Here is a 25,233-nt window from a genome sequence, read left to right on the forward strand (position 1 = left end):
GTTTGTCATACAGAGCAAAGTAAGCCAGAAAGAGAAAAACAGATACCATATGCTAACTCATACATATGGAATCTAACAAAAGGAAAAAAAAAAGGTATTGATGAACCCAGTGACAGGGCAAGAATAAAGATGTAGATATACAGAACGGACTTGAGGACATGGCGTGAGGGGGGCGGGTGGGGGGCAAAGGGGAAGCCGGGACGAAGTGAGAGAGTAGCATTGACGTATATACTACCAAATGTAAAACAGATAGCTAGTGGGAAGTTCCTGCATAACATAGGGGGATAAATTTGATAATGGGTGGTGACTTAGAGGGCCAGGATAGGGAGGCGGGGAGGGAGTCGCACGAGGGAGGAGATATGGGGATATATGTATAAATACAGCTGATTCACTTTGGTGTACCTCAAAAACTGATACAAGAGTGTAAAGCAATTATATTCCAATAAAGAGCTTTAAAAAAAAAAGAAATAAGGAAGACCTTCAAGAAAAAACATATATAAAGAGTCAGATATATTCATAGCTATGATTTTGGATCTGCACTTGGAATTTATTATCAGAATTTTTATTTTAAGCTCTAGTATTTACAAATATTAATATCTATAAAATATCTGTCAAAAATCAATTGTAAACTTTTCTTATATTAACATCAATAAAATATTTATCATATACCAATTTTAAAATATATCTTGTTATTAGTCAAACAAGACTAACAAGATGAGGCTCAGAACTAAGAATTCCACAAACCTCAGCTTTCCACAGAAAAAGCACTTTAAAATTTCCTGTGGGTAGAATGTAGGAAGTAGTAAAAGAAGTATTCCAATTGATCTTAATTGGAATAAGTTCAAAAAGACTCCCAAAGTATTTGGACTTTATAGACCATGAAACACCCTGATATCCTTACATTGTTATAAGTTCCTATAACTCTAAAAATAATGCACATAAAGGTTCTTAGTGCACATTCAGGATGCAAGTGCACAGAGCAATGAATACTGAAATATTCCATCATCTAGAACTATGATTATATAATAAATCCTATAACTTATAAAAAATGGAACTTACCTTAAAAAGTGTCACAGTGATTTCAATGTTTTCAGGAACAGGCCACACTACAACACCACGGTATGGATTTTTTATTCCAGGCTGCCAGCTATGAGCCTACCAGAATAAAAATAATGGCTTCAATTTGAAGTACAGGAAATACAATGTTAATAATTTACAAAAATATATTGACCCTATTTAACTATCCATTAGATCTGTCTTCCTAAAACAAAAATGATTAGTCAAATAAAACTTTTCAAGCATTAAACTTGGGTCGTGACAGTTATATCATGTGGAAGCTACAGATTACTATCTGTAAACAAATCTTTTCCCTTTCCCATACACACACACACACACACACACACACACACACACACACGAAGATGCAAAAATTAGGTGCCTCATATTTTTAAAAGCTATTTCGGATTGAATAAAAATCTTATTAGGAGAAATATCTTTTAAATTACTTTGTGATCTAGGAACTTAAGGGCAAATTCATTCTTTAAAAGGAAAAACTAATTGTATAGTCTGCATTTAAGTCCATTTCCCACTAAACCATAATGTTTATTTGGGTCAAGTAAAGAAGACAGCAGTTTTTTACAGTTAATATTTCCAGTGCTTATAATTTTAAAGATTTTTTCCTTGTAAATATTGATTATCAAGGTTCCCTAAGGAACCCCCTGAAATGTGGAGGTCACCACTCTAGTTCTTCCTTTGTGGTGGCATTTCCAGCCAAAGCTTATGGATAACGGTATGCCAAGACAGCTCAACTAAGTCTTCAGCAATCTGGGCTTCAGGACTGTCCATGGATATGCTATGAAGGTGGTAATAAAAGCTAACACTTAAGGAGTACTTTCTGTATGTCAGTCCATATTTGGAATTTACTTATGTTTAACTCATTTAATCTGCATAAGAACCGTGAAGTAGCCACTATTTACTCACTCATTCACTCAACTGATACCATCTGCCAAGCACTGTCTAGGAACTGGAGTAGTAAGAAAACAAAACAGAACAAAACAACAATCTGCCTTAGTGGAGTTCGCAGAATAGTAGAAAGAGACAGACAAAAAAAAACAATTAAGTAAAACAGACAGTATGTCAGGTAGAGAGAAACTCTAGAGAAAAATGAAAGGAGGGAAGAAGGATGGAAGGGGCAAGAAAAAGTAACAATCTTCAACTGGTTAATCAAAGAAAAGATTCATTGAGCAGGAGAAGACAGAAGACCATAGGAGGTGAATTGGATATTTTAAAACACGGGAAGAGCTTTCTAGGAAATGGACCAGCAACTGGAAAGGTGCTGAGGCAGTTAGATAACAACAATCCCAGTGGTTGGAGCAGAGTGGTCAGAGAAGAGCAGCAGAAGACGAGGCTCTGGAGGCCATTCCAAAGATTCTGGCTTGTAATTTGAGTGAGATGGGACGCCACTGGAGGAATTTAAGCAGAGGAATGATGATCTATGTTTTTTAACTCTAGCAAATGTATTTAGAATAGGCTCCAGATGTAAGAGAGGAAACGGAGGCCAAGTAAGAAGCTACTGCAGTAATTCTGTGGACAGCTGATGGTGACTTGGCTTGGGTGGTAGAAAAGTGGTACAAGGTGGTCAGATTCCATATATTCTTTCATAGTTTCAAGACAGAATCAATAAGATCTTCTGTCTGATTGTATGAAAGAAAGTAGCTAAGGCTGATTCTAAGGCTTTTGCCCTTGAGCAAGTACATAAAAGGAACTGCTATCAACAGATATGAGGCAAAACAGCAGAAGGATCAGGTTTGGAAAATAAGATTAGGAACTCAGTTTTATACACATTAAATCTAAGGTGTTTATTAGATATTCAAGTGCAGATGTTTAAATAGGCAGGTGGATATATGTGGGAGTTATAAATTTGGGAATCATCAGCATACAGGTGATACTTAAAATTTGGATGTGAGAGAGAGAGAGGCTCAAGAACTGAAACTTGGAGTTACAACAAGGTCCAGGAAATGAGGAAGAATCAGCAAAAAAGGGTCAGCAAAGTAGAAGGAAATCCAGAGGTGTGTGGTATTCTGAAAGTCTAGTGGAGAAAATGTTTTAAGGAGAAAGAAATAACCATCTGTGCCAAATCTTGGTGACAGCTCAAATAGGATGAGGCCTGAAAAATGACCCCTGGATTTAACAAAGCAGAAGCCATTACTGACTTCACAAGAGCAATTTCAATAGAGTGATGAAGGTAAACACCTGACTGGATTAGCATGGATTTAAGAAAGAATAGGAAGAAAGAAACTGAAGCCAGCAAGTACATTCAACCCCTCAGAGGTGCTTTGCTGAAAGAGAAAGAGAGAAATAGGTTGATCCTGGTGATAGAAATAGTGTCAGAAGAGAATTTTTTAAATAAGAGAAAAATATTTTTAGGCTGATGGGAAATATCCAGTTAAGGAAAATTTAATGATGTAGAAGAGAAATAATTGCTAGAGTAATGTCCTTAACAGTACAAAAAGGAGACAGACTGGCCTCTGCTGGGAGCACAGACCATTCTTCCATAATAATAGGAAAAGAGTTAAAGTGTATGAGTGCAGGTGCATGTCAGGGAGCAGATTCAACACATGAGGAAACTGAGGCAGACTGGCCCAAGATCACACAGCAAGTAAATGGCAAAAGTTGGATTTGAATCCATGAAGTGGAACTGAGAAGGGATCAAGATCATGGAAACTTATGTCCATGCAAATTTTATCATATCTAGTTAGTTAAAATAGCAGCAGAATATTGTGAGTTAACTATGTATTCAATAAAAAATAAAATACCAGCACAAATATAGGTTTAGCAGCATCCTCTCACTCCAACTAAATTGTCAGTAACTCTCCCTCTATTCCCTCCATTGCCCCCAAATTACAAAACTTCAGGTAAGGAAAGGGAAGTAGAGACTCACACGAGACTTAGCACACCACAGCCAAAGGTAAAGAACTGAGTTTTGCTGATTAAAAAACATCTCCAGGGATTCCTCTATTCCCCTGCCTATTTCTAGAACTGTTGATAGTCCTAGAACAAAAACTCCACGAAGCAAACAATCTCCATTTTGAAAAGTAAATTGCTGCCCATCTTAGATAATTTTTAGTCAAAACTCCACTCTACATAATCTACATACTTAATTCTGAAGATTTATGACAACTCTAATTCTCATATACTGTAATTGTAGATCAAGCAATTTCTCTGGTCTCTTCAAACTTCCCATAATTATATTTTCATAGTCTTCTGATACATAAAAAAAGACTATAATAATTGAACTTTTCTTATTAGCCACGGCAGAAAAGATAGGGTATTTGTAAAATTCTGAATGCAAAAAAGACAATCAAAGAATTTGAGATCTGAAAATATCCTTAAGAGATCTAAACCAGGTCCAGATAAGGAAACTGAAGCAATTAAAGAGTAAATGGCTTGCCTAAACCCATACTAATAATCAGCAGGAGAACCAATTCTATAATTTTCAAGTTCAGAGTTTTTCACCCAACTGACATCATGGCCAACTCTATTTCTGATTCACAGTAGTCAAGCAGATAGTCTTCTATCCTTAAGGTTTTAACATTTATGTGTATGACACAGAGATCAAGAGTGGGAAAAGCATGGAGTGTGAAGAACAACTAATGAGTGCGCAAAGTTAGAAGATGGCGATATCAGGTCATTTCCTCAAGTATCCTAATGTTGGTCCTTTGAATGACCTCTTTCAATTCACAGTCTTGGATCAGAGAATGGTAATTAGACTGCTAAACAAACAAAAATACAATCTTCTTAAGTTAAAATCTTTCTTTTCTTCTCTCTCTTTTTTTTTAATAAAAAGAGCTGGAAGGGTGCTAGTTCCCAAATTGCTAGTATGCAGCCACTTCCTGACCATTCTATCCAGCAACTCTCCCCAGCAAGAGAAAAGGTCCAACTAAGTCAGAGCTCTGGCTTTCTGATAGTCTTTTTTAGGAACTGTACAACCTAGCTAAGTTAGGATACTATAATAACATCAATTAGTCCAGCTGAGTATCTGGCAATGCCAGCTTTATAATATTAGCTAATTATTACATACTAGGACCAGTAAATTTTACTGGAGAGGAAACTATGGATGTACATAGTAGCAAACATGGAAAAAACAAAAACAAAAATGTGTTCCTAGTAAAAAGAGCTTACTACAACTTCTACCTCAAACAGAATTAAAGACTCTGAAGCTAGAAAAAGAATGAAAAATCCAATATAGGTAACTAAAAATAGCTGTGGTATTAAACATCTGATTGTACAAATCAACTGAGACAGTAATTTAGGTTCTTAAGAACATTATTTGTAAAAAATCACCTCATATTGGCAATGACCAGCATTACAAGAACGCTGATCAGTTTTTATTCAGAGTAACAGAAAGAATTTCCCTAGAAAATAAATTGGTACATAACATGCACATCCGTTTAGCTCCTTAGTATAGTCAGGAAAGGAAGGTTATTTAATCATTTGCCAGCATCCTAGTACAGTTAATGGCAGAAAGGATGAAGCCACATTATTCAGTTCCACTCATTTTTTTTTTCATTTTTTAATCATATCATAGACCCTTTAGCAAAGGCAGACCTAGAGAAAAGGTAACATCTTTCAATTTTGAGTACTGACTCTATAAAATGCCTTATTTTCAAATTATTTCATATCATTTCTTACCTAAAAGACTTGTACCTAATATGGAACTAACCACAGAGTAAATACTCACTTGTTACTTCTGATCCCTACAAAATAAAAATCTTTCACTGAAAATTTGTAACTGTCATTTAGTTTTTAAATTGATGATTTTCAATTTATAAAACTGCATCTACCCATATGTTTAAGATGTCACATATAAATTTACCTTAGAGTTGTCTATATCACGGTCATAAGTCAAAGCTCTACAACTATACCCACCCTTTCATGATACTATGGCACACTGTTAAAGGCTATATATATAGCACAAACATAGAGCAGGGAAGTAGAGGTGGTAATGCCATTTGAAAGCTGGTGAGGACTTTTAAGCTCTTGCTTCCCTTTGGAACTCTCCCATCTCTCTGTGAGTTTAAATTCAGAAAACCAGATTTAAGGCAACAGACTACTCTGCCATAATTATTCTTGTCTATCACAATTTCCCTGCTTCCTACTGTCAAACACTGTACTGAAAAATAATTTACTTAAGCATATACAAATCAACCGCAGCCTAAAAACAAATCTTTGTTATAAATGCCATGGCTTGAGGATAAGAGGTTGGGAAGCTGCATATTGGGATAATTACTCACAGTAATTATTTTCTTGACAAAAAATGATTCAGCAATGAGTTCTTTATATATTTAACTAGAAAAACAGATATGTACCCAAAGAAAGTGAGCAATAAACTGAGAACTAGACTTTAAATTAAATAAGGCAATGTGCCTTATTATTTTACTCTCTAATCTGTTATCTGGGTATCAGTTATAAATTTCAAACCGCCAATATAAAAAAGGAGGATAATCAACTATATTTCAATAAAATAATTTTTCTAAAAGGTAGATATACTCAAAATCAGGCAAGATAAATAGTAAGTTATACAGATGACCAAAGAAAGTTAATTACTGTGTTGTTCAAACTCTTTCCAGAAGCACAGTTAAAAATAAAAACTAGACTATTTTCTGGCCAATAGTTGCAGAAATCTGTTTCCCCCTAAGTGATTTCAGTGGGACTTAGCAGCAAATATTTCAAAGGAAAAATGTTAGAAAACAGGAGTCTTTCAGAAGAAAACAATGGTTCTAGTCTTTGGATTTAATATAACTGATAGCTAATTTTAAAAAACAATAGCTGGGGGCACTTCCCTGGTGGCGCAGTGGTTAAGAATCCGCCTGCCAATGCAGGGGACTCAGGTTCGATCCCTGGTCTGGGAAGATCCCACATGCAGTGGAGCAACTAAGCCCATGCGCCACAACTACTGAGCCCGTGCTCTACAGCCTTGAGCCACAACTATCAAGCCTGCATGCCACAACTACTGAAGCCCGTGTGCCTACAGCCCATCCTCCACAACAAGAGAACCCACTGCAGTGAGAAGCCTGCACACTGCAACAAAGAGTAGCCCCCACTCCGCGCAACTAGAGAAAGCTTGCACGCAGCATCTAAGACCCAATGCAGCCAATAAATAAATAAATTTATTTAAAAAAAATAGCTGGGGACAAAAAACACTTTTTTTTAAAGAATTCCAAAATGTCATGGATCTCAAGCTTCTTAAGATTAAAAAAAAAGTTATTAGTTTAATTTTCACAATAATATCATAATCATTTATTTCATAACTTCTGGAACTGATTTATACATCCTTATTTAGCTGTTGTGTGCAATTTATAGAACAGCATTTCACATATATTCATATACGTTATATGCATATGCTCTAATAAACAACACACTGTGAGCTCTCATAAACTTCTCAAAAGTACATCTATAACGTTTCAAGAGAAATTGCAATGATTCTAAAATATGCAGAAGAGATCTGAAATATTAAGAGCATCACAACTGGAAAATTAGTCTAATAAGAAATAGTTCCTTCTAGAAAATATTGTGTACTGAGAAAAATCAACCTGTAGCCTATGTTTGCTTTTCACCATCTGGATTCAATCAATACTTGATACACTATAAAAAAGAATCTGGACCTAAAAGTTATTTGACTGACTTTCAAAAATGTAATTAAATTAAAAGTATTACTTAATTTCAAATATGGGTATTCTGAATTGACCTTTAATCTAAAGTATTTCATTATATTTCATAATGTTTTAAGAAAACAATTAGTATCTAGTTACTAAAAGAGTGAAATCACTTTTTGTTGATAGCTAAAAACATTTAGGGTCTATTTCTAATGTTTATACTTATAGTCAGATCATCTATCATACTTAGTAGATGATTCTTTTTCACAAAAGCTTAAGACCCACTCACGAAAACTGACAGAAGACCGTGAGTCTATTTTCAGAATCCTTTCTCATACATAAATAGATAAGAAAATATTACAGGTTCAAAATATAATGCCCCCAACTACAAATGTATGCTTTGAAGAAGATGCTATTCATGAGGTAAAGCAACTGGACCTTTCCTATATTGCTGGCAGGGGTATATTAAAAGTTAAAAATGCACATATCCTATTATCCAGTGATTCCATTCCTAGTTATTCATCCAAGAGAAAATACTCATCCCCTAAAATACTTGAACAGTAATGTCTATAACAGATTTATTCACAGTAGTGAATATCCAGAATATTCACTGGAAATAAATCAAATGTTCATCAACAGATGTATAAATAATCAAACTGCAGTATATGCACATGATGGAATAGTGCTCAGCAATGAAAAAAATAACTACCAATATTCACAAAGCATGAATAAATCTCGAAAACATGCTGCACAAAAGAAATCAGACCTAGAAAAGTACTATTGTATGATTCCATTTACATGAAATTTAAGGACAGGCAAAAATAGTCTATGGTGATAGAAAAATTGGAATAGTAGTTGCCTCTAAGGGTTGGGAATTGACTGGAAGAGGACGCAAAGGAGAAAGGTGACGAAAATAGTCTCTATCTTGATAGGAGTGGTAATTACACAAGTATATGTTGATCACAACTCATAAAACTGTATAATTAAGATCTATGACTTATACCATATATAAATTTTAGTTCAATAAAAATAAAATTTAAAAAGATACTCTTTATAAAAAATTTTAAATTATGAAGTTTAGTTAAATTAAAATTTAATTTCAGTTAAAATGAATAAATTTTTCTTTACATAAGTCTACTTATGGAAAAACCAACATTCCATAAACATGCTTGTAGCTATCGTGTGCTTATAAAAATACACTCATACTTACTTACCTACAGATTGGAATTTTAAAAATATCTAGAATTGTTATAGAGCATTTTAAAATTCTGTTCCACGCCTCACAAAGCCATAAGAACTAAAAATTAAAACCTTTGAAAAACCCAACTCCTCTTCTGTAACCCAGCAACAGACTCAGATAACTCATCATTCCCTATGTGTGTCCTAACTTCATCCTCTTGGAACCTGAATAAAGTAATCCTAGGTATAATTTTGTAAGTGACATGTTTAATCATTAGTTCATGATATCCTAGCACAGAGGAGTTAAATAACTATTATGTTATTCAAGGCTACCAAATCCAAAATCAAAACTCAGGTATCTGGCTCCTGCTTTAGGAACTGCAGTAACATTACATACAGTGCCTGATCAATCATTTTAGTAGAGTAGATAATAAGAAATAACCCAAAATATCTAGTAATATTTTAAAATATTCTTCACTGGGACCAGAGAAACTTAATAATTTGGCCTAAAGTTAAATTCAACATTTGGGTAAGAAATTTAGAAAACAGACAGACCTTGGAAGACTTCCTTCGGCTTCTTCTTGTCCAAACTACCACCAGTTTATCTGGTTGCCTGCCAAACAGGAAAAAGATTAAATATAATTTAAGTTATCTTAAATCAAATAATAAAATTTAGTTCTAGCGCCTTTAAAAGAACAAAAATGTCATCTGTTTTAGATTACATAGAGCTGTTGTACTTACAATAAAGCTCTATAAATTATTCAAATATAGTAGATGTTGAATATATATATGATCTAATTTGAATGACATGTTTCATCCACATGTTTTTCTAAAAATACTTTACCAAGTAAATTCATTGGGACAAACCAAGTAAAATAAAATACTTAGCCTATTTTTAAAAGAAAAGCACACATATATCTCCTTTAAAACCTAATGCTATATTTCTAACACATTATCCACTTTAATTTAGAGAAAATAAGCATAAAAATGATACTTTCAATATAATTTAAATCTGTGGTTTACACTACTTTTGCATCTCTGTATCTTATGAACAATGTTTATGGTTTTCAAAACCTTTTTATAATCAATCATTTCAACTATCTTCATAAAAACAATGCAATACCAAAAAATAGGCAAGGTACACTCCGGCAAACTTAAATAACAGATTGAAAGCTCTAACAGAACCAAGAGCGAATGAAATACAGGTCTTATAACTCTCATATCTCTCTTCTTTTCTTTACCTTCTGCCAATATAAAGTTAAAAACAAAACAAATCACATCTTCAGCTAATAAACTAAGTTCTCTTTAATGCTTAGGGAAAACATAAGGACTATGATTATCAGTTCTTTTACTTAGATTTTTATTTTTAAAAATCTTAGATAAAAACTTTTTAGCCAAGAAATGAATGATATTACTCATCTCAGTGACCTTCACCACTTTCTCCTTCATTTTACCCTGGTATCTTTCACCATCAGTAGATGACCGTCCTTGTATTTAACTACATACCTACCTACTTACCTTCCTACCTACATACATGTATTATAAAAGGTCACCAGCCATAAACTCCTTATCCAGTGATTTATTTAGAAACCTATCCAAAGAGAGAGAGTTGTCTAATGAAAAATATTACTGAGGAACTGACCCTGAATGTAGTACAGAGAAATAAAGTGATAACATTTTTAAAGCAGGTAAGAGACATAAAAGATAGACTGAGAAGTACACACACCTAATACAAATTCTAGAAGTTTAGAATAGTGTGAATGGCAGAGGCAATACTAAGGAGATAAGGCTAAGAACATTAGAGACTTGAATAAAGATAGGAGTCCTTAAGTACAAAATATATATTAACAAACAGGATAAGTAAAAATTGAATCTATATCTACATAACCTTGCAATCAAACTACAGAACAGCAGGAATAAAGAGAAAAAATCATAAAAGAAAAGACACGTTACCAGCAAAGGAATAATTATGCTGACAGCAACTTCTCCTTAGCAGCAACAGCGCCCCAAATACTATGAAGCTAATGATCTTCAAGTGCTAAGGGAAAATAGGTGCCACCCTGGAGTTTTACACTGGCTAAACTACCATTTAAGAAATGGTTTTAGACATAAAAGATGAAGAGTTTACAATGCATATAAGCCAGCTAAATACAGGAAGGAGTAGAGTGCAAGAAGCAATATAAATGTGGTAAAATGTTAATGCTTGTTCATTTTAGGTGATGGAACCTGAAGAAAAGCTAGACAAAAAACAAGACTAAGGTTCCAACGAAACTATTTGATCAAGGCACCTTCTGAACAAATACAGTATGTTTCTGATGATGATAGTAAGCAGCACAGTGTAAATAGAAAAATGGTGGTTCTCCATTCAAGACTAAACTTAGGTCCCAGAGAGTGTCAGGCTTTGAAGACAACAACTGTAAAAACCAGTAGCTTGCTTTGATGAATCTTTCCAGCGTGAGATGTTGGGAGCAGTGGTCAGATGCAGAAGTGCTAAATTGCAGATGAAACAGAAGAAAGTTTCTATGAAACATCACAGTGTTCATCTAAGAATCTGAACCAATGGAGAAACAGACAAAATCCTGTTCAACACACAGAGAAGTAGAACAGGACACATGACATGAAGATGGGAAGCAGTATGGCAACATGACGATAGAGCTGGGCAGAGGGTATGATCAATGATGGCAGCTTAACAGCAGAGGGACTGAGTAGCCAACAAGTGCAAGCTACCTTGTTTGAAAGCATTGGTGGCTTGCTGGAACACTTTACCTAGATTACTACACTAACCTTTTCACTATGTTCTCACCTCCACAACTCCAGCCCAACCTCAACTAAATTATATTTCTGCGACACTTCTTTAGAAATGCTATAAAAATCATACCAATTTTCCTTATTATCCTTACTGGACTCTATACTAAAGGTACTACAAACTGGCACTTGAAGGTTGAATTTCACAGATTTGACCTAAATAGTATACCATTTTATTTTACTTTAAATTTAAAAAACATTTCTTACTTAAATGCCTTTAAACAAGGTCCAAGCTATCTGGATTACTAGAGCCTCCAACACTATCCACTGCTTCACACCTGACCAGATTCACTGTTACGATGATCTACTTAGTCCCTGTATGCATTCGACCCTGTGACACCATAGCATGCAAGATAACATCCATACTCCTGAATGTAGTTTGTAAGGCACTTCACCACCTGACTGATCTACTTTTCTAGCTGCAAAACCTACAAATATCTCAAAGGCATCTTGCTTTCCAACCAATCCCTGAACACTTATTCAATTTCTTCACATCTTTGCATGTTATAAACTTGTTTTTAAACCTCCTCTTTTCTTTCCTTTTTTACCTGATAAACTCTTAATCCATCACTTTCTCTGTGAAAACTTGACTATTTCTCATTTCATTCCCACTTCATCCCACATCCTAAACCTCAGACAGAGTTAACTGCTCTTTCTACTGTATTTCCAGTAATACCCTAAACACCTCCATTTTAATATCCTATATGCCCTGTATTACATTATTTGTTATTATTTCTATCTCTCCCACTAGACAGTGCTCCTTTATCAACCAAATCTTGTCTTTCTATTCCTAGCAACTAATATGAATCTGGTACAAGGTTGAGGCTCGATGTACATTTACTACTGAATGAAACTTAAATTTTTTTTTTTGAACCTTAAATTTTTTCCAGGAATTCCCAATTGGTTAATTATAATTGATGAGGTCCAACTAAATCCAGTAGCTACATAATACATTCTCTCTGCAGCTTATTTGAGCTTTGCAGGCATCCTTGCCTTGGCTGCATGTTGGAACCTCCTGGGAAGCTTTAAAAAAAATACTGATGCCTAGGTTCCACCACTGTATCAGATTTTATTGGTCTGTGCAGATTTTTAAAAATTTCACATGTGATTCTTATGTCCAGCCAAGGTTGAAAACCACTGTTTTACAGGGAGAGTGCTAAGCAATCCCTACACCTCCTGACTTGAAACACTGGTGAGGCATTAGTTGTAATGGCAGTGAGGGTGTCTCCCCTCCACGATAACATCCTAGTACCTCTCAGCACCTCCTTTCCCTCAACCCATTCTGATCTTGTGTTTCAGAATAGGGAAGCCTCTCACTGTAAAAAATCAGGAAGAGTGGTCTCCTTATCTATATCCCCGAAGTTCCAGGAATGTAAATATAACATAAATTACTTGTGAATGTCCTCAGGGATGAATAAACTTTTTTGTGATTCTAAGTCACGTCCAATTTTTAAAATGTCTTCACTAGAAATCAGCCCACCTTTACATTATCAGGGACAAAGCAAGGTAGAATGTTCTAAAATAAAGAACTGTGCTGTAAGTTACTGTTCTCATAGAAGAATACCAATAATCACACAATTGGTTGACCACAATCAATATTTTAAGCATCCATGCTGTACTAGAAAAGAACCATTAAATATTTACTTATGTGCTCCCAAGAGGTCAGGGATAGAGCAACTGTGAGAGTTTTATCCAACTACCAAAGAACCTATATAATTTTCTATATAGACAACCTGATAGAGCCTAGGTTTTAGAGAGAATTCAACAATCACATATTTAACATTTCTACCACATTACCTAAGTAACCAGGTAGCCCTACACATACAGACATATAAACATATACACATTTATATATAGATATTTACATGTATAAACATTTTATATACATACACATAAAATGTACACAGACACACTGCCTATGCATTCCATTGGAAAATCTGGAGTCTTTTGGTGGGCTTATGCAGGGGAGGAAACTTTACATTTAAAAATAAGCGACTTCCCTGGCAGTCCAGTGGTTAAGACTCCACGCTACAATGCAGGGGACATGGGTTCAAACCCTGGTCAGGGAACTAAGATCCCACATGCCACATGGTGTGGCCAAAAAAAAAAGAAAATAAATAAATAAAGTAAAATAATAAAATAAAAATCTACCTTCTATCCTACCCTCAGAGTCCTTAAAAAGCAACAAGTTGAATCCGAAGGTGGCTAGACTTATCTCATGCTATGATCCTGATGCTAAATTCTGGAGAGGAGAAAGGACGGGAGGAAAATGGAAGTGGAAAAGCTATGAGAGCGACAATGAACCAGCTTATAAAGAAATAAACTGTATCTTTCTTTTGTCTGCAGTTAAGTTTTGGGCCCTTCTCTTTGCCACTAGCGATCCACTGTGTATAAAAGTAAATTTAAAGAAAAACATTTCTGGGGACTTCCCCTGGTGGCTCAGTGGTTAGGAATCCACCTGCTAATGCAGAGGACACAGGTTCAAGCCCTGATCCACATGCTGCGGAGCAACTAAGCCTGTGCACCACAATTACTCAGCCTGCACTCTAGAGCCCACGAGCCACAGCTACTGAAGCCCGCACATCTAGAGCCCATGCTCCGCAACATGAGAAGCCACCACAATGAGAAGCCTGCACAGCACAACGAGGAGTAGCTCCCATTTACCACAACTAGAGAAAGCCCATGTGCAGCAACGAAGATCCAACACAGACAAAAAATAAAATATCAAAACTTTAAAAAAAAAAGTTCTATTAAAAAAAGAAAAAAAAGAAAAACATTTCTGGCTTAGACTCCTTTATTCTTTTCCACTTTCCCATGTGTGTCACTTGTGTGAGGTGAGATTGAAAAAGCTGTGAGAAAAATTCCAAAACCATCGCATGAAAACCAGTCTCATCACTTTCCAGAATCATAATAAGCATTCAACAAATATTTTATTGAATGCCTATTACATTCCTGGCACTGTGCTGAGCTAGGGAGATACAAAGGTGGAAGAAGACAAGCCTTGATCCTCTGAAGTTTACAGTCTAGTGAAGACATAAACAATTAAACCAACTACCCAAATCCAGGTACAACCTGTGATAACTGCGGTTACTATAAGGAAATAAAATTACATGTCATTTAAAGAATATTCTTCTCTGTATTTTCTACAATGAATTTATATTACTTTATGGTGGGGAATTATTTAAATACGGGGGGGTTACTTAAAATAAAACAGCACTTTTAAGTTTGGAATTAAGAATGAACAGACAGAATTAAACAAATTAATTTTTAAAATTTTATTGAATTTAAAGAGCTCTCAGATGAATTAATCGGTTTTCTAAGTCAACAGAAGTGGAAGAGGTGTATTCTTTGCCTTAAGTAAACATAAATGTTCCCTAAGGTCTGAGCTGGCCATAGGCAAAATTTTGAAATAGCCCCTACTTGCCTCTGACATCTTCCTCTCCTTTACCTGCATCACCTCCAATCTCTGGGGCATTCTTCCTTGGGCCTGCAAAGTCAATATGGCACCCCAAAATGACAATATGACAAATGCTTTTCAGATCACTAATTCCCTTCTACACCAATTAAAAGCGCCCTTTCTCCAGGGTAAGTATCCTAGGAAGGCAGCAAGAGGAAAGAAATCTGGGGAAACAATTTGTATTAATTTAGGAGATATGAATTTGTAAAAGAATGCCCCTCAGAGATGACATAGTACAGAGGAGAGAATACTAGACTGGAGACTGGGAAACTTGTTTTTCCTAGTTCTGGCACTTAGTGACCTTAGGAATGTGTCTCCATTTCTCTGAGCCTATTCCCTAATTAAATGAAGAGATTGCAGTAAGACCTCAGCTTAGTTCTAAAACTCTAGTTCAGTGACTGTATGATTAAATGACAAACTGGTTAAATATTTCATGGCTTAAAATGAAATGAGAAATTCAAGAATAGGGTAAAGAATTTGTGGCACAGAGTCCTTTGTCTTTTATTTTCTGACAACCTAGAGGTAGCTAATATTACCACCTTTGAATAATATTATGAAAGGGGAAGTAATATCTTTTAGCAGAGCAGTAAATTGACCACTGAAGATTCAGGCTCCCTGTCCAAAGCATAATGTTAATCCTGGGAGATGTTGAGAAGTCCTTTGTCCCCACCCTGCCCAACCACCACCACCACCACTACCAGCATGCTGACACTGAGATGGAACTACATGATACCTCTCACCACTGGAATGTGAGAAGTGACTGGTATCACTTCTGGAGTAGTGTGGATAATAAATGAGTATGTCTTCTCCACACCAGCTGGATGGAGAAGATTCCAGTATGCAGAGGGGGGCAGAGTCATAAGATAAAAGGTGTATGGGGCTCCTGAATGACCACGTGGAAGGCCAATCAACCTCTCTAGACTGAAAAGTGAGCAAGAAATGAACTTTTATTAGGTCAAACCACTTGGATTTGGGGTATGTTTGCTACAATAACTCCTCAACATTACAGAAAATTCAAAAGACACACATACTTAACAATAAAACAGTTGTCTTGTAGAAGCTTACATTGCAAAGTACTAAGACCAAGTTTAACCTTTTTATGTCCTACTGGTTTTCATATACATGAAATCGATGTTTCCAAAGATAAAAGACAGTTATACCTCAGAACGTAGTAATCAATATTTATGCCTTTGAGCTTTTCCTAAATTAAAAATAAGGAATAATAGAACACAAAAAGTACAGCATATTCGTCTCACCAAAGAATACAGGATATGCTTACAATGAGAAAAACAGAGCTCAAAATATTAACCTTGATGTTAATGTGAATAGGTACTTCATTAAATAACAAGGTTATTCCTTTTAGGGGAAAGGGCTCTTAGCCATAACTGAACATTTCATGGTGGGATGCTGTGAATATTGAAACAAAAGGGGGAAAATTGTCTTACCACAGAAATACTCTAACTTAACTATTTCTCAAGTAATTATTTTTATCCTTCAGTAGGTACATCTGCCTCCTATTGTACTATCACTGCTTGTAGCTCCAGTTAATTATACTCCTTTATGCTTACTTCACAAGAGTTATTTAGCAAGCTGTCATAATTAATTAAATAGGAAAAAAAATTCTACAAGACAAAGTACACATACACAGGATATATTTCTTTTCTGTAAAAACGAAAGGACAGTTCTAACAATAAAAGATGTAAATCCTTGTCACTCAAATAAAAAAAAATTTTAAATTATATTTTGCCTCTTCCTACTACCTTTAAAATATTTTCAGAGTGATTGCTTTTGGTTAAAAATATTTACTTGGTGATGCATAAGGACTTTTGCTGACAGGGATTCTAACAGATATGTATCAGTATTTAAGAACAGCACCATTTAAACTGAGGAAGTCCAGCTTGATAAACTTGAGCTAAGTGTACTTTCTGAGGGGCCATCAAAACATACACACACATATACAATTTTTTTGCCGTACTATTCAATAGTATAAAGAGTTTATAATTTTTAAAATAAAGATATTTGAGAGAAATAACATTATAATTAATCACTGCTGTATGATGTGTGCATAGTGAGCTTCCCAAATAATATTTCCTACTTTCTTTGTTTTGTAAAATCACCCACGATGCTTCCTTTTAATTTAGCATATTATTTATTACTTCTTTTTTTCTAGTCCTCTTTGAACAAGCCTCACATGCCACTCACATAGATATTAATATTTTCAAATTAGGTATCTGGATCCCTGGAAAAGAGATTAGTAGGGAAAAAAAAGGTACATCACTCAGACCATTCCCCAGCTCTCCTAAACAATTATGGTCACTATTTCCTCTTAACACATTTCTGTAACTGCTACAATTTTCTGTTTAGATGATTACATTTGTCTGTCTTGTTTCTCTCTGACTTTAAGGTTCTCAAGAGTTTTCGCAGTATTCACAAAGCATTTACTGGGAGGGAGGCAGGGAAACAGAATATCATGGATTAAAAAAAAAAATGATATGAAGGCAGACAGATCTGGGTTCCCCTCCTCCGGGTTGTACCACCTTAGCATCAAGATGTTCCTCACCTGTGAAATTAGAACCTCACAGGACCAACGTGAAGATCTGTTAAGATAATGCAAATATAGTGCTTAGATCAGTGCCTGTCTTTCAGCCAATTTTCAGATAATGTTAGCAATCATCCCATGTACATGCACAGAGCTTCCAAACCGCTCTGTACAGTCTTCCTTTTAAATGTGAGCAGATGAAGGATCATTTGAGGAAAGTTTCTAATATAAAAGGCAAGCAGCTAAAAGAGAGAAAAAAGAAACTTGAAAGAAACTGAAGACATTATCACTAATATCCTTAGAAATATAAAAGATATTGTACCCATGAAAAATATAAAAGGAATATTTAAAGAACAGTAAAGAAATCTGGAAATTATGTCATCCTCTTTCATTTCGGAAAGTAAAAAGTGAAGAGTTTGAGGAAATCTTCCAGGTCTAGAGTAAAGTAACAGAGATGTTAAATGGGAGAGAAAAGACAGGAAATTTAGATCAATCCAGAGGTTAAAAATCTGATGAATTCCCCAGGATGACAGTGAAAAAAAGGTCTCAAGATGTCATCTACACCACAGGCCTAGAAAGAAACCATTCCAAAGTAGAACAGGACACTGGAGGGCTCCAGGAGACAAAGGAGCTGGAGTTACCAATGTTTACCTATTTTGAGAGGGATATTGAGAGGCTGACAGAAAATTTTAGAAATAATAGAGATAGACACATGAGGTGAAAGTGCAAAAAAAAAAAAAAAACAAAAGTAATTTTTAACACAAGAAAAATCAAAAGAAAGCAAATGTAATCATAATACCATAGGGCTCACCACAAACGACACTAAGTCATAACAATGAATTCTGATCTATTTCTGGTAGAGCTAACTGGAGAACAGGAAGAATGGGTAAAGGGAAGGCTAAGTGTGCTTCAGGGAGGAGGTGGCAGACAACTAAATCCTCACCTGCCATATTAAGAAGCTAGTAGATAAAGCCTAGAATCAAAAAGGTTAAAAGAAAAAGCTGAAAGTATGTTGTTAAACAATGAAATATCACTTCACACACCCATCAGGAAGACTATAATAAAAAAGATATATAACAAGTGATGGTGAAGATATGATAAAATTGGAACACTTACACATTGCTGATGGGATTGTAAGTAGTATAGCTGCTCTGTAAAACAGTTTGGAAGTTCTTCAAAAAGTTAAACATATGAAACAGGGTAGAGAGCCCAGAAATAAACCCACACATTTAAGGTCAGTTAATCTATAACAAAGGAGGCAAGAATATACAATGGAGAAAAGACAGTCTCTGCAATAAGTGGTGTTGGGAAAAATGGACAGCTACATATAAAAGAATGAAGCTAAAACATTCTCAACACCATATACAAAAATAAACTCAAAATGGATTAAAGACCTAAATGTAAGATCAGATACTATAAAACTCCTAGAGCAAAACATAGGCAGAACACTCAGACATAAATCACAGCAATATTTTTTTTGATCCATCTCCTAAAGCAAAGAAATAAAAGCAAAAATAAATAAATGAGACCTAATTAAACTTAGAAGCTTTTGCACAGCAAAGGAAACCATGGACAAAATGAAAAGACAATCTACTGAATGGGAGAAGATATTTGCAAATGATAAGACTGATAAGGGATTAATATCCAACATATAAACAGCTCATACAACTCAACATCAAAAAAACAAACAACCAAATTTAAAAATGGGCAGAAGTGAATAGACCTTTTTCCAAAGAGGAAATGAAGATGGCCAACAGGAACAGGAAAAGATGCTCAACATCACTAATCATCAGGGAACTGCAAGTCAAAACCACAAAGAGGTATCACCTCACACCTGTCAGAACATCTATCACCAAAAAACATAATGACAAATGTTAGCAAGGATGTGGAGAAAAGGGAACCCTCCTACCCTGTTGGTGGGAATATAAAGTGGTTCAGCCTGTGGAAAACAGTATGGAAGGTCCTCAAAACACTAAAAACAGAACTATCATGTGACCCAGCAATTCCACTCCTGAGAGAGTAGCATAGACATATATACACTACCAACTGTAAAATAGATAGCTAGTGGGAAGCTGCTGTCTAACAAAGGGAGGTCAATTCGATGATGGGTGATGCCTTAGAGGGCCAGGACAGGGAGGGTGGGAGGGAGTCGCGGGAGGGAGGGGATATGGGGATATATGTATAAGTACAGCTGATTCACTTTGGTGTACCTCAAAAGCTGGTACAAGAGTGTAAAGCAATTATATTCCAATAAAGAGCTTTAAAAAAAAATACAACAGACTAGTGAATATAACAAAAAAGAAGCAGACTCACAGATATAGAGAACAAACTAGCGGTTACTGGTGGGGAGAGGGAAGGGTGGAGGGGCAATATAGTGCTAGGGGAATAAGAGGTACAAACTATTAGGTATAAAATAAGCTACAAAGATATATGTACAACACAGGGAATATAGCCAATAACTTATAACTATAAATGGAGTACAGCCTTTAAATATTATGAATCACTATACTGTACACATGTAACATATAACACTGTACAGCAACTATACTTCAATTAAAAAATACAACAGAAAAAAATAAAATAAACAAAAAATTTTGTAAAAGTTAAACACAGAGTTACCATATGATTCAGTGATTTCACTCCTAGGTATGCACCAAAAAACTTGTACATGAGTGTTTGTAGCAGCATTATCCACAATAGCCTAAAACTGGAAACAACTCAAATGTCTATCAACTGATGAACAGATTAACAAAATGTGGTATATCCATGCAATGGACTATTATTTGGCCATAAAAATGAGTAACACACCAACACTTGTTACAATATGGATGAGCCTCAAAAAACGTGCTAAGTGAAAGAAGCCAGACTCAAAAGGGCACTTATTGCTTGACTTCATTTGTAGGAAATGGCCCATAATAGGCAAATTCATAGAGACAAAAGTTGATTACATTTGCCAGAGGCTTGGAGGGGGAAACAAAGATGCAGAATGACTACTAATAGGAACAGGATTTGGGGGGGGAGTGTGATGAAAATATTCTGAATTAAATAGTGATGACAGTTACACAACTTTATGAGTACACTAAAAGCCACTGAATCATACATTTTCAAAAGGTAAATTTTATGGTATATGAGTTTTAACTCCACAAAAAATAAAGAAAACAAAAATATGTTACTGAAGAATATAGAGTACAGCACCAGAAGAATGAAAGGGGTTTAAAGTGGTTTTCCGTAGCAAAGGAGAATCAAGGTGGGGAAGAGTGGGGCAAGAAGCTGCTGCTTTCTGTTATAAGCTTTGCAGTAACCTTTGAATTTGTAAACCATTTAAATATACCACTTGTAAAACTTAAATTTAAATTTTTAAATGATGAATCTTAATTACAAAGAAGAAATCTGGGCCCAGAAATATGCCCATGCATATATGGTCAATTAATTTATGACAAGGGAGATAAAGAATATACACTGGAGAAAGGATAGTCCCTTCAATAAATGGTTCTGGGGAGACTGGACAGCCACAATCAAAAGAATGAAATTGAACCTCTATCTTACACCATACACAAAAAACAACTCAAAGGGACTAAAGAATTGGACATAAGACCTGAAACCATAAACCTCCTAGAAGAAAACATACAGGGTAAGCCCTTTGATATCAATCTTGACAATGATTTTTCAGATATGACACCAAAAGATCAAGCAACAAAAGGAAAAATCAACAAATGGAACTACATCAACCTAAAAAGTTTCTGCAGAGCAAAGGAAACTATTGAGAAAATAAAAAGACAACCTATGAAATAGAAGAAAATATTTGCAAATCATATATTGGATAAGGGGTTAACACAGAATATATACAAAGAACTTATACAACTCATTAGCAAAAAAAAAAAAGTGAGGAGAACTGAAAAAATATTTTTCCAAAGACATACAAATGCCCAACAGGTACATGAAAAGATACAACAACACTAATCATCAGGGAAATGCAAATCAAAACCAAAATGAGATCATCATCTCATAACTGTTAAAATGGGTATTATCAGAAAGACAAAAGGTAACAAGTGTTGGCAAGGATGTGGAAAAAAGGAACTCTTGTACAATGTTGGTGGGAATGTAAATTGGTTCAGCCACTATGGAAAACAGTATGGAGAGTCCTCAAAAAATTAAAAATAGAACTACCATGAGATAGGATTAAGATGGCGGAGTAGGAGGACGTGCGCTCACTCCCTCTTGCAAGAGCACTGGAATTATAACTACATGCTGAACAATCATTGACAGAAAGACACTGGAACTCACCAAAAAAGACACCCCACATCCAGAGACAAAGGAGAAGCCTCAATGAGATGGTAGGAGGGGCATAATTGTGTTAAAATCAAATCCCATAAATACTGGGTGGGTGTCTCACAAACTGGAGGACAGTTATACTGCAGAAGTCCACCCACTAAAGTGAGGGTTCTGAGCCCTGTGTCAGGCTTCCCAATCTGGAAGTCCAGCAACGGGAGGAGGAATCCCCAGAGAATCAGATTTTGAAAGCCAGCTAGATTTGATTGCAGGACCTCCACAGGACTGGCAGAAAGAGAGACTCCACTCTTGGAGGGCACACAAAAAAGGGTGCTCACCAGGACCCAGGGGGAAGGAGCGTGACCCCATGGGAGACTGAACCAGACCTAGCTGCTGGTGTTGGACGGTTGCCTGCAGAGGTGGGGGGCAGCTGTGGCTCACCAAGGAGACAGGGGCACTGGCAGCAAGGGTTCTGGGAAGTGCTCAGTGGTATGAACCCTCCCAGAGTCCCCCATTAGCTCCACCAAAGAACCTGTAGACTCCAGTGCTAAGTAGCCTCAGGCCAAACAACCAACAAGGTGTGAACACAGCCCCACCCATTACCAGATAAGCAGATTAAAGGTTTATTGAGCTCTGCCCACCAAATCAGATTAAAGTCTTACTGAGCTCTGCCCACCCAGCCCTACCCACCATCAGTCCCTCCCATCAGGAAGCACCCAGGAGCCTCCCAGATAGCTTCCTCCACAAGAGGGCAGACAGCAGTATCAAGCAGTATCAGCAGTATTTTGTCTTGTGGAACTGAAAACCACAGCCACAGAAAGAGAGAGAAAATGAAAAAGCAGAGGACTTTGTACCAGATGAAGGGACAGGATAAAACCCCAGAAAAACAACTAAATGAAGAGGAGATAGGCACCCTTTCAGAAAAAGAACTCAGAATAATGATGGTGAAGATGATCCAGGACTTTGAAAAAAGAATGGATGCAAAGATCGAAAAGTTTACCAAAGACCTAGAAGAATTAAAGAGCAAACAAACAGAGATATGCAACACAATAACTGAAATGAAAAATACACTGGAAGGAACCAATAGCAGATTAACTGAGGCAGAAGGGCGAATAAGTGACCTGGAAGACAGAATGGTAAAAATCACTGATGCGGAAAAGAATAAGGAAAAAAGAATGAAAAGAACTGAAGAAAGCCTAAGATACCTCTGGAACAATGTTAAACACGCCAACATTCACATTATAGGGGTCCCAGAAGGAGAAGAGAGAGAGAAAGGACCTGAGAAAATACTGGAAGAGATTAGAGTTGAAAACTTCCCTAACATGGGAAAGGAAATAGCTACCCAAGTCCAGGAAGCGCAGAGAGTCCCAGGCAGGATAAACCCAAGGAGAAACACACCAAGACATACAGTAGTCAAATTGACCAAAATTAAAGACAGAGAAAAGTTATTAAAAGCGACTAGGGAAAAACGACAAATAACATACAAGGGAACTCCCATCAGGGTACCAGCTGATTTCTCAGCAGAAACTCTGCAAGCCAGAAGGCAGTGGCACGATATATTTAAAATGATGAAAGGGAAGAACCTACAAGCAAGAATACTCTACCCAGCAAGGATCTCATTCAGATTCGACAGAGAAATCAAAAGCTTTACAGACAAGCAACAGCTAAGAGAATTCAGCACCACCAAACCAGCCCTACAACAAATGCTAAAGGAACTTCTCTAAGTGGGAAACATAAGAGAAGAAAAGGACCTACAAAAAACAAAAACAAAACAGTTAAGAAAATGGTAATAGGAACATACATATCAATAATTACCTTGAATGTAAATGCACTAAATGCACCAACCAAAAGACACAGACTGGCTGAATGGATACAAAAACAAGACCCATATATATGCTGTCTACAAGAGACCCACTTCAGACCTAGGGACACACACAGACGGAAAGTGAGGGGATGGAAAAAGATATTCCATGCAAATGAAAATCAAAAGAAAGCTGGTGTAGCAGTAGTCACATCAGAGAAAATAGACTTTAAAATAAAAAATGTTACAAGAGACAAGAAAGGACATTACATAAAGATCAAGGGATCCATCCAAGAAGAGGAGATGACAATTATAAATATATATGCACCCAATATAGGAGCACCTCAATACCTAAGGCAAATGCTAACAACTATGAAAGAGGAAATGCAAGGCAGAAATAGAGACACAGATGTAGAGAACAAACACATGGACACCAAGTGGGGAAAGCGGGGAGGGTTGGCGGGGGATGAATTGGGAGCTTGGGATACCAAATTGTACACTCTAAATATATGCTGTTTATTGTCTGTTAACTGTATGTATCTCAATAAAAGTTCTCAAAGAAAAAAATAGAACTACCACATGATCTTGCAATTTTTCTGGGTATTTATCTGAAGAATACAAAACACTAACTTGAAAAGATACATGTGCCCCAACGTCCACTGCAGCATTATTCACAATAGTGAAGATACGGAAATAACCTAAGTGTTGAGAGATGAATGGATAAAGAAGACATGATGTGCATGTGTGCATATCATCTTTATATACATATCATATACATACACAATAGAATACTATTCAGCCATAAAAAGAAAGGAAATCCTGACTTTGGCAACAACATGAATGGACCTTGAGGGCATTATACTAAGTGAAACAAGCCAGAGACAGAAAGACAAATACAGTATGATCTCATTTACATGCGGAGTATAAAAGCACTGGACTCATAGATACAGAGAACAGATTGGTGATTGTCAGAAGTGAGTGTGGGGGGTAAGGGAAATGGGTGAAGGTGGTCAAAAGGTACAAACTTCCAGCTATAAGTAAGTTCTGGGGGTTTAATGTACAGCACAGTGACTACTGTTAACAATACTGTGTGTGTGTATATATATATTATTTTCATGATCGGCTCTATTTATATTCTGTGCCAAAGCACTTAAATACACTGTGCTACTCATCACATAATGTGGGTGGTAAAAGAAAAGAAGCCATCCCTACTTTAACACGCTATTCCTAAAGAGCCTATTCTTGTCAGTGCTACAAACATACAATTAATTTATATAACCCAATATCCTGAGGTTGAACCACAAGGCACACGGAGCAAAACATTCTCTTATGAAAAGAGAAAAACATAAACTCTGCTTTATGCAATTGCCCAAAGCTATTTTAGGTAAATGAAATAATTTTAATTAACAAATCATTCTGGTAAATCATTTCTATCAGATATATTTTTTAATTGAGATCTGTCATACAACATTAGTTTCAGATGTACAACATCATTCAATATTTATATATATTGTGAAATGATCACAAT

General features: G+C 35.9%; 1 protein-coding gene across 8 annotated transcripts in view; it reads right to left on the bottom strand.

Annotated features, from left to right (window-relative positions):
• Positions 1–25,233, bottom strand: part of EHBP1 (EH domain binding protein 1) — a 432,654-nt gene that overhangs the window by 245,038 nt on the left and 162,383 nt on the right. For all 8 annotated transcript variants that reach the window (XM_057743639.1, XM_057743640.1, XM_057743643.1 and 5 more), the window contains exons 3-4: positions 9,390–9,447; positions 1,060–1,155 (exon numbers count right to left, since the gene is read on the bottom strand). In XM_057743639.1, coding sequence (XP_057599622.1) covers positions 1,060–1,155; positions 9,390–9,447 — 154 coding nt within the window. The remainder of the gene's footprint in view (positions 1–1,059; positions 1,156–9,389; positions 9,448–25,233) is intronic.

Source organism: Hippopotamus amphibius, chromosome 7 (assembly GCF_030028045.1).
Source record: "Hippopotamus amphibius kiboko isolate mHipAmp2 chromosome 7, mHipAmp2.hap2, whole genome shotgun sequence".
NCBI classification, from domain to species: Eukaryota; Metazoa; Chordata; class Mammalia; order Artiodactyla; family Hippopotamidae; genus Hippopotamus; species Hippopotamus amphibius.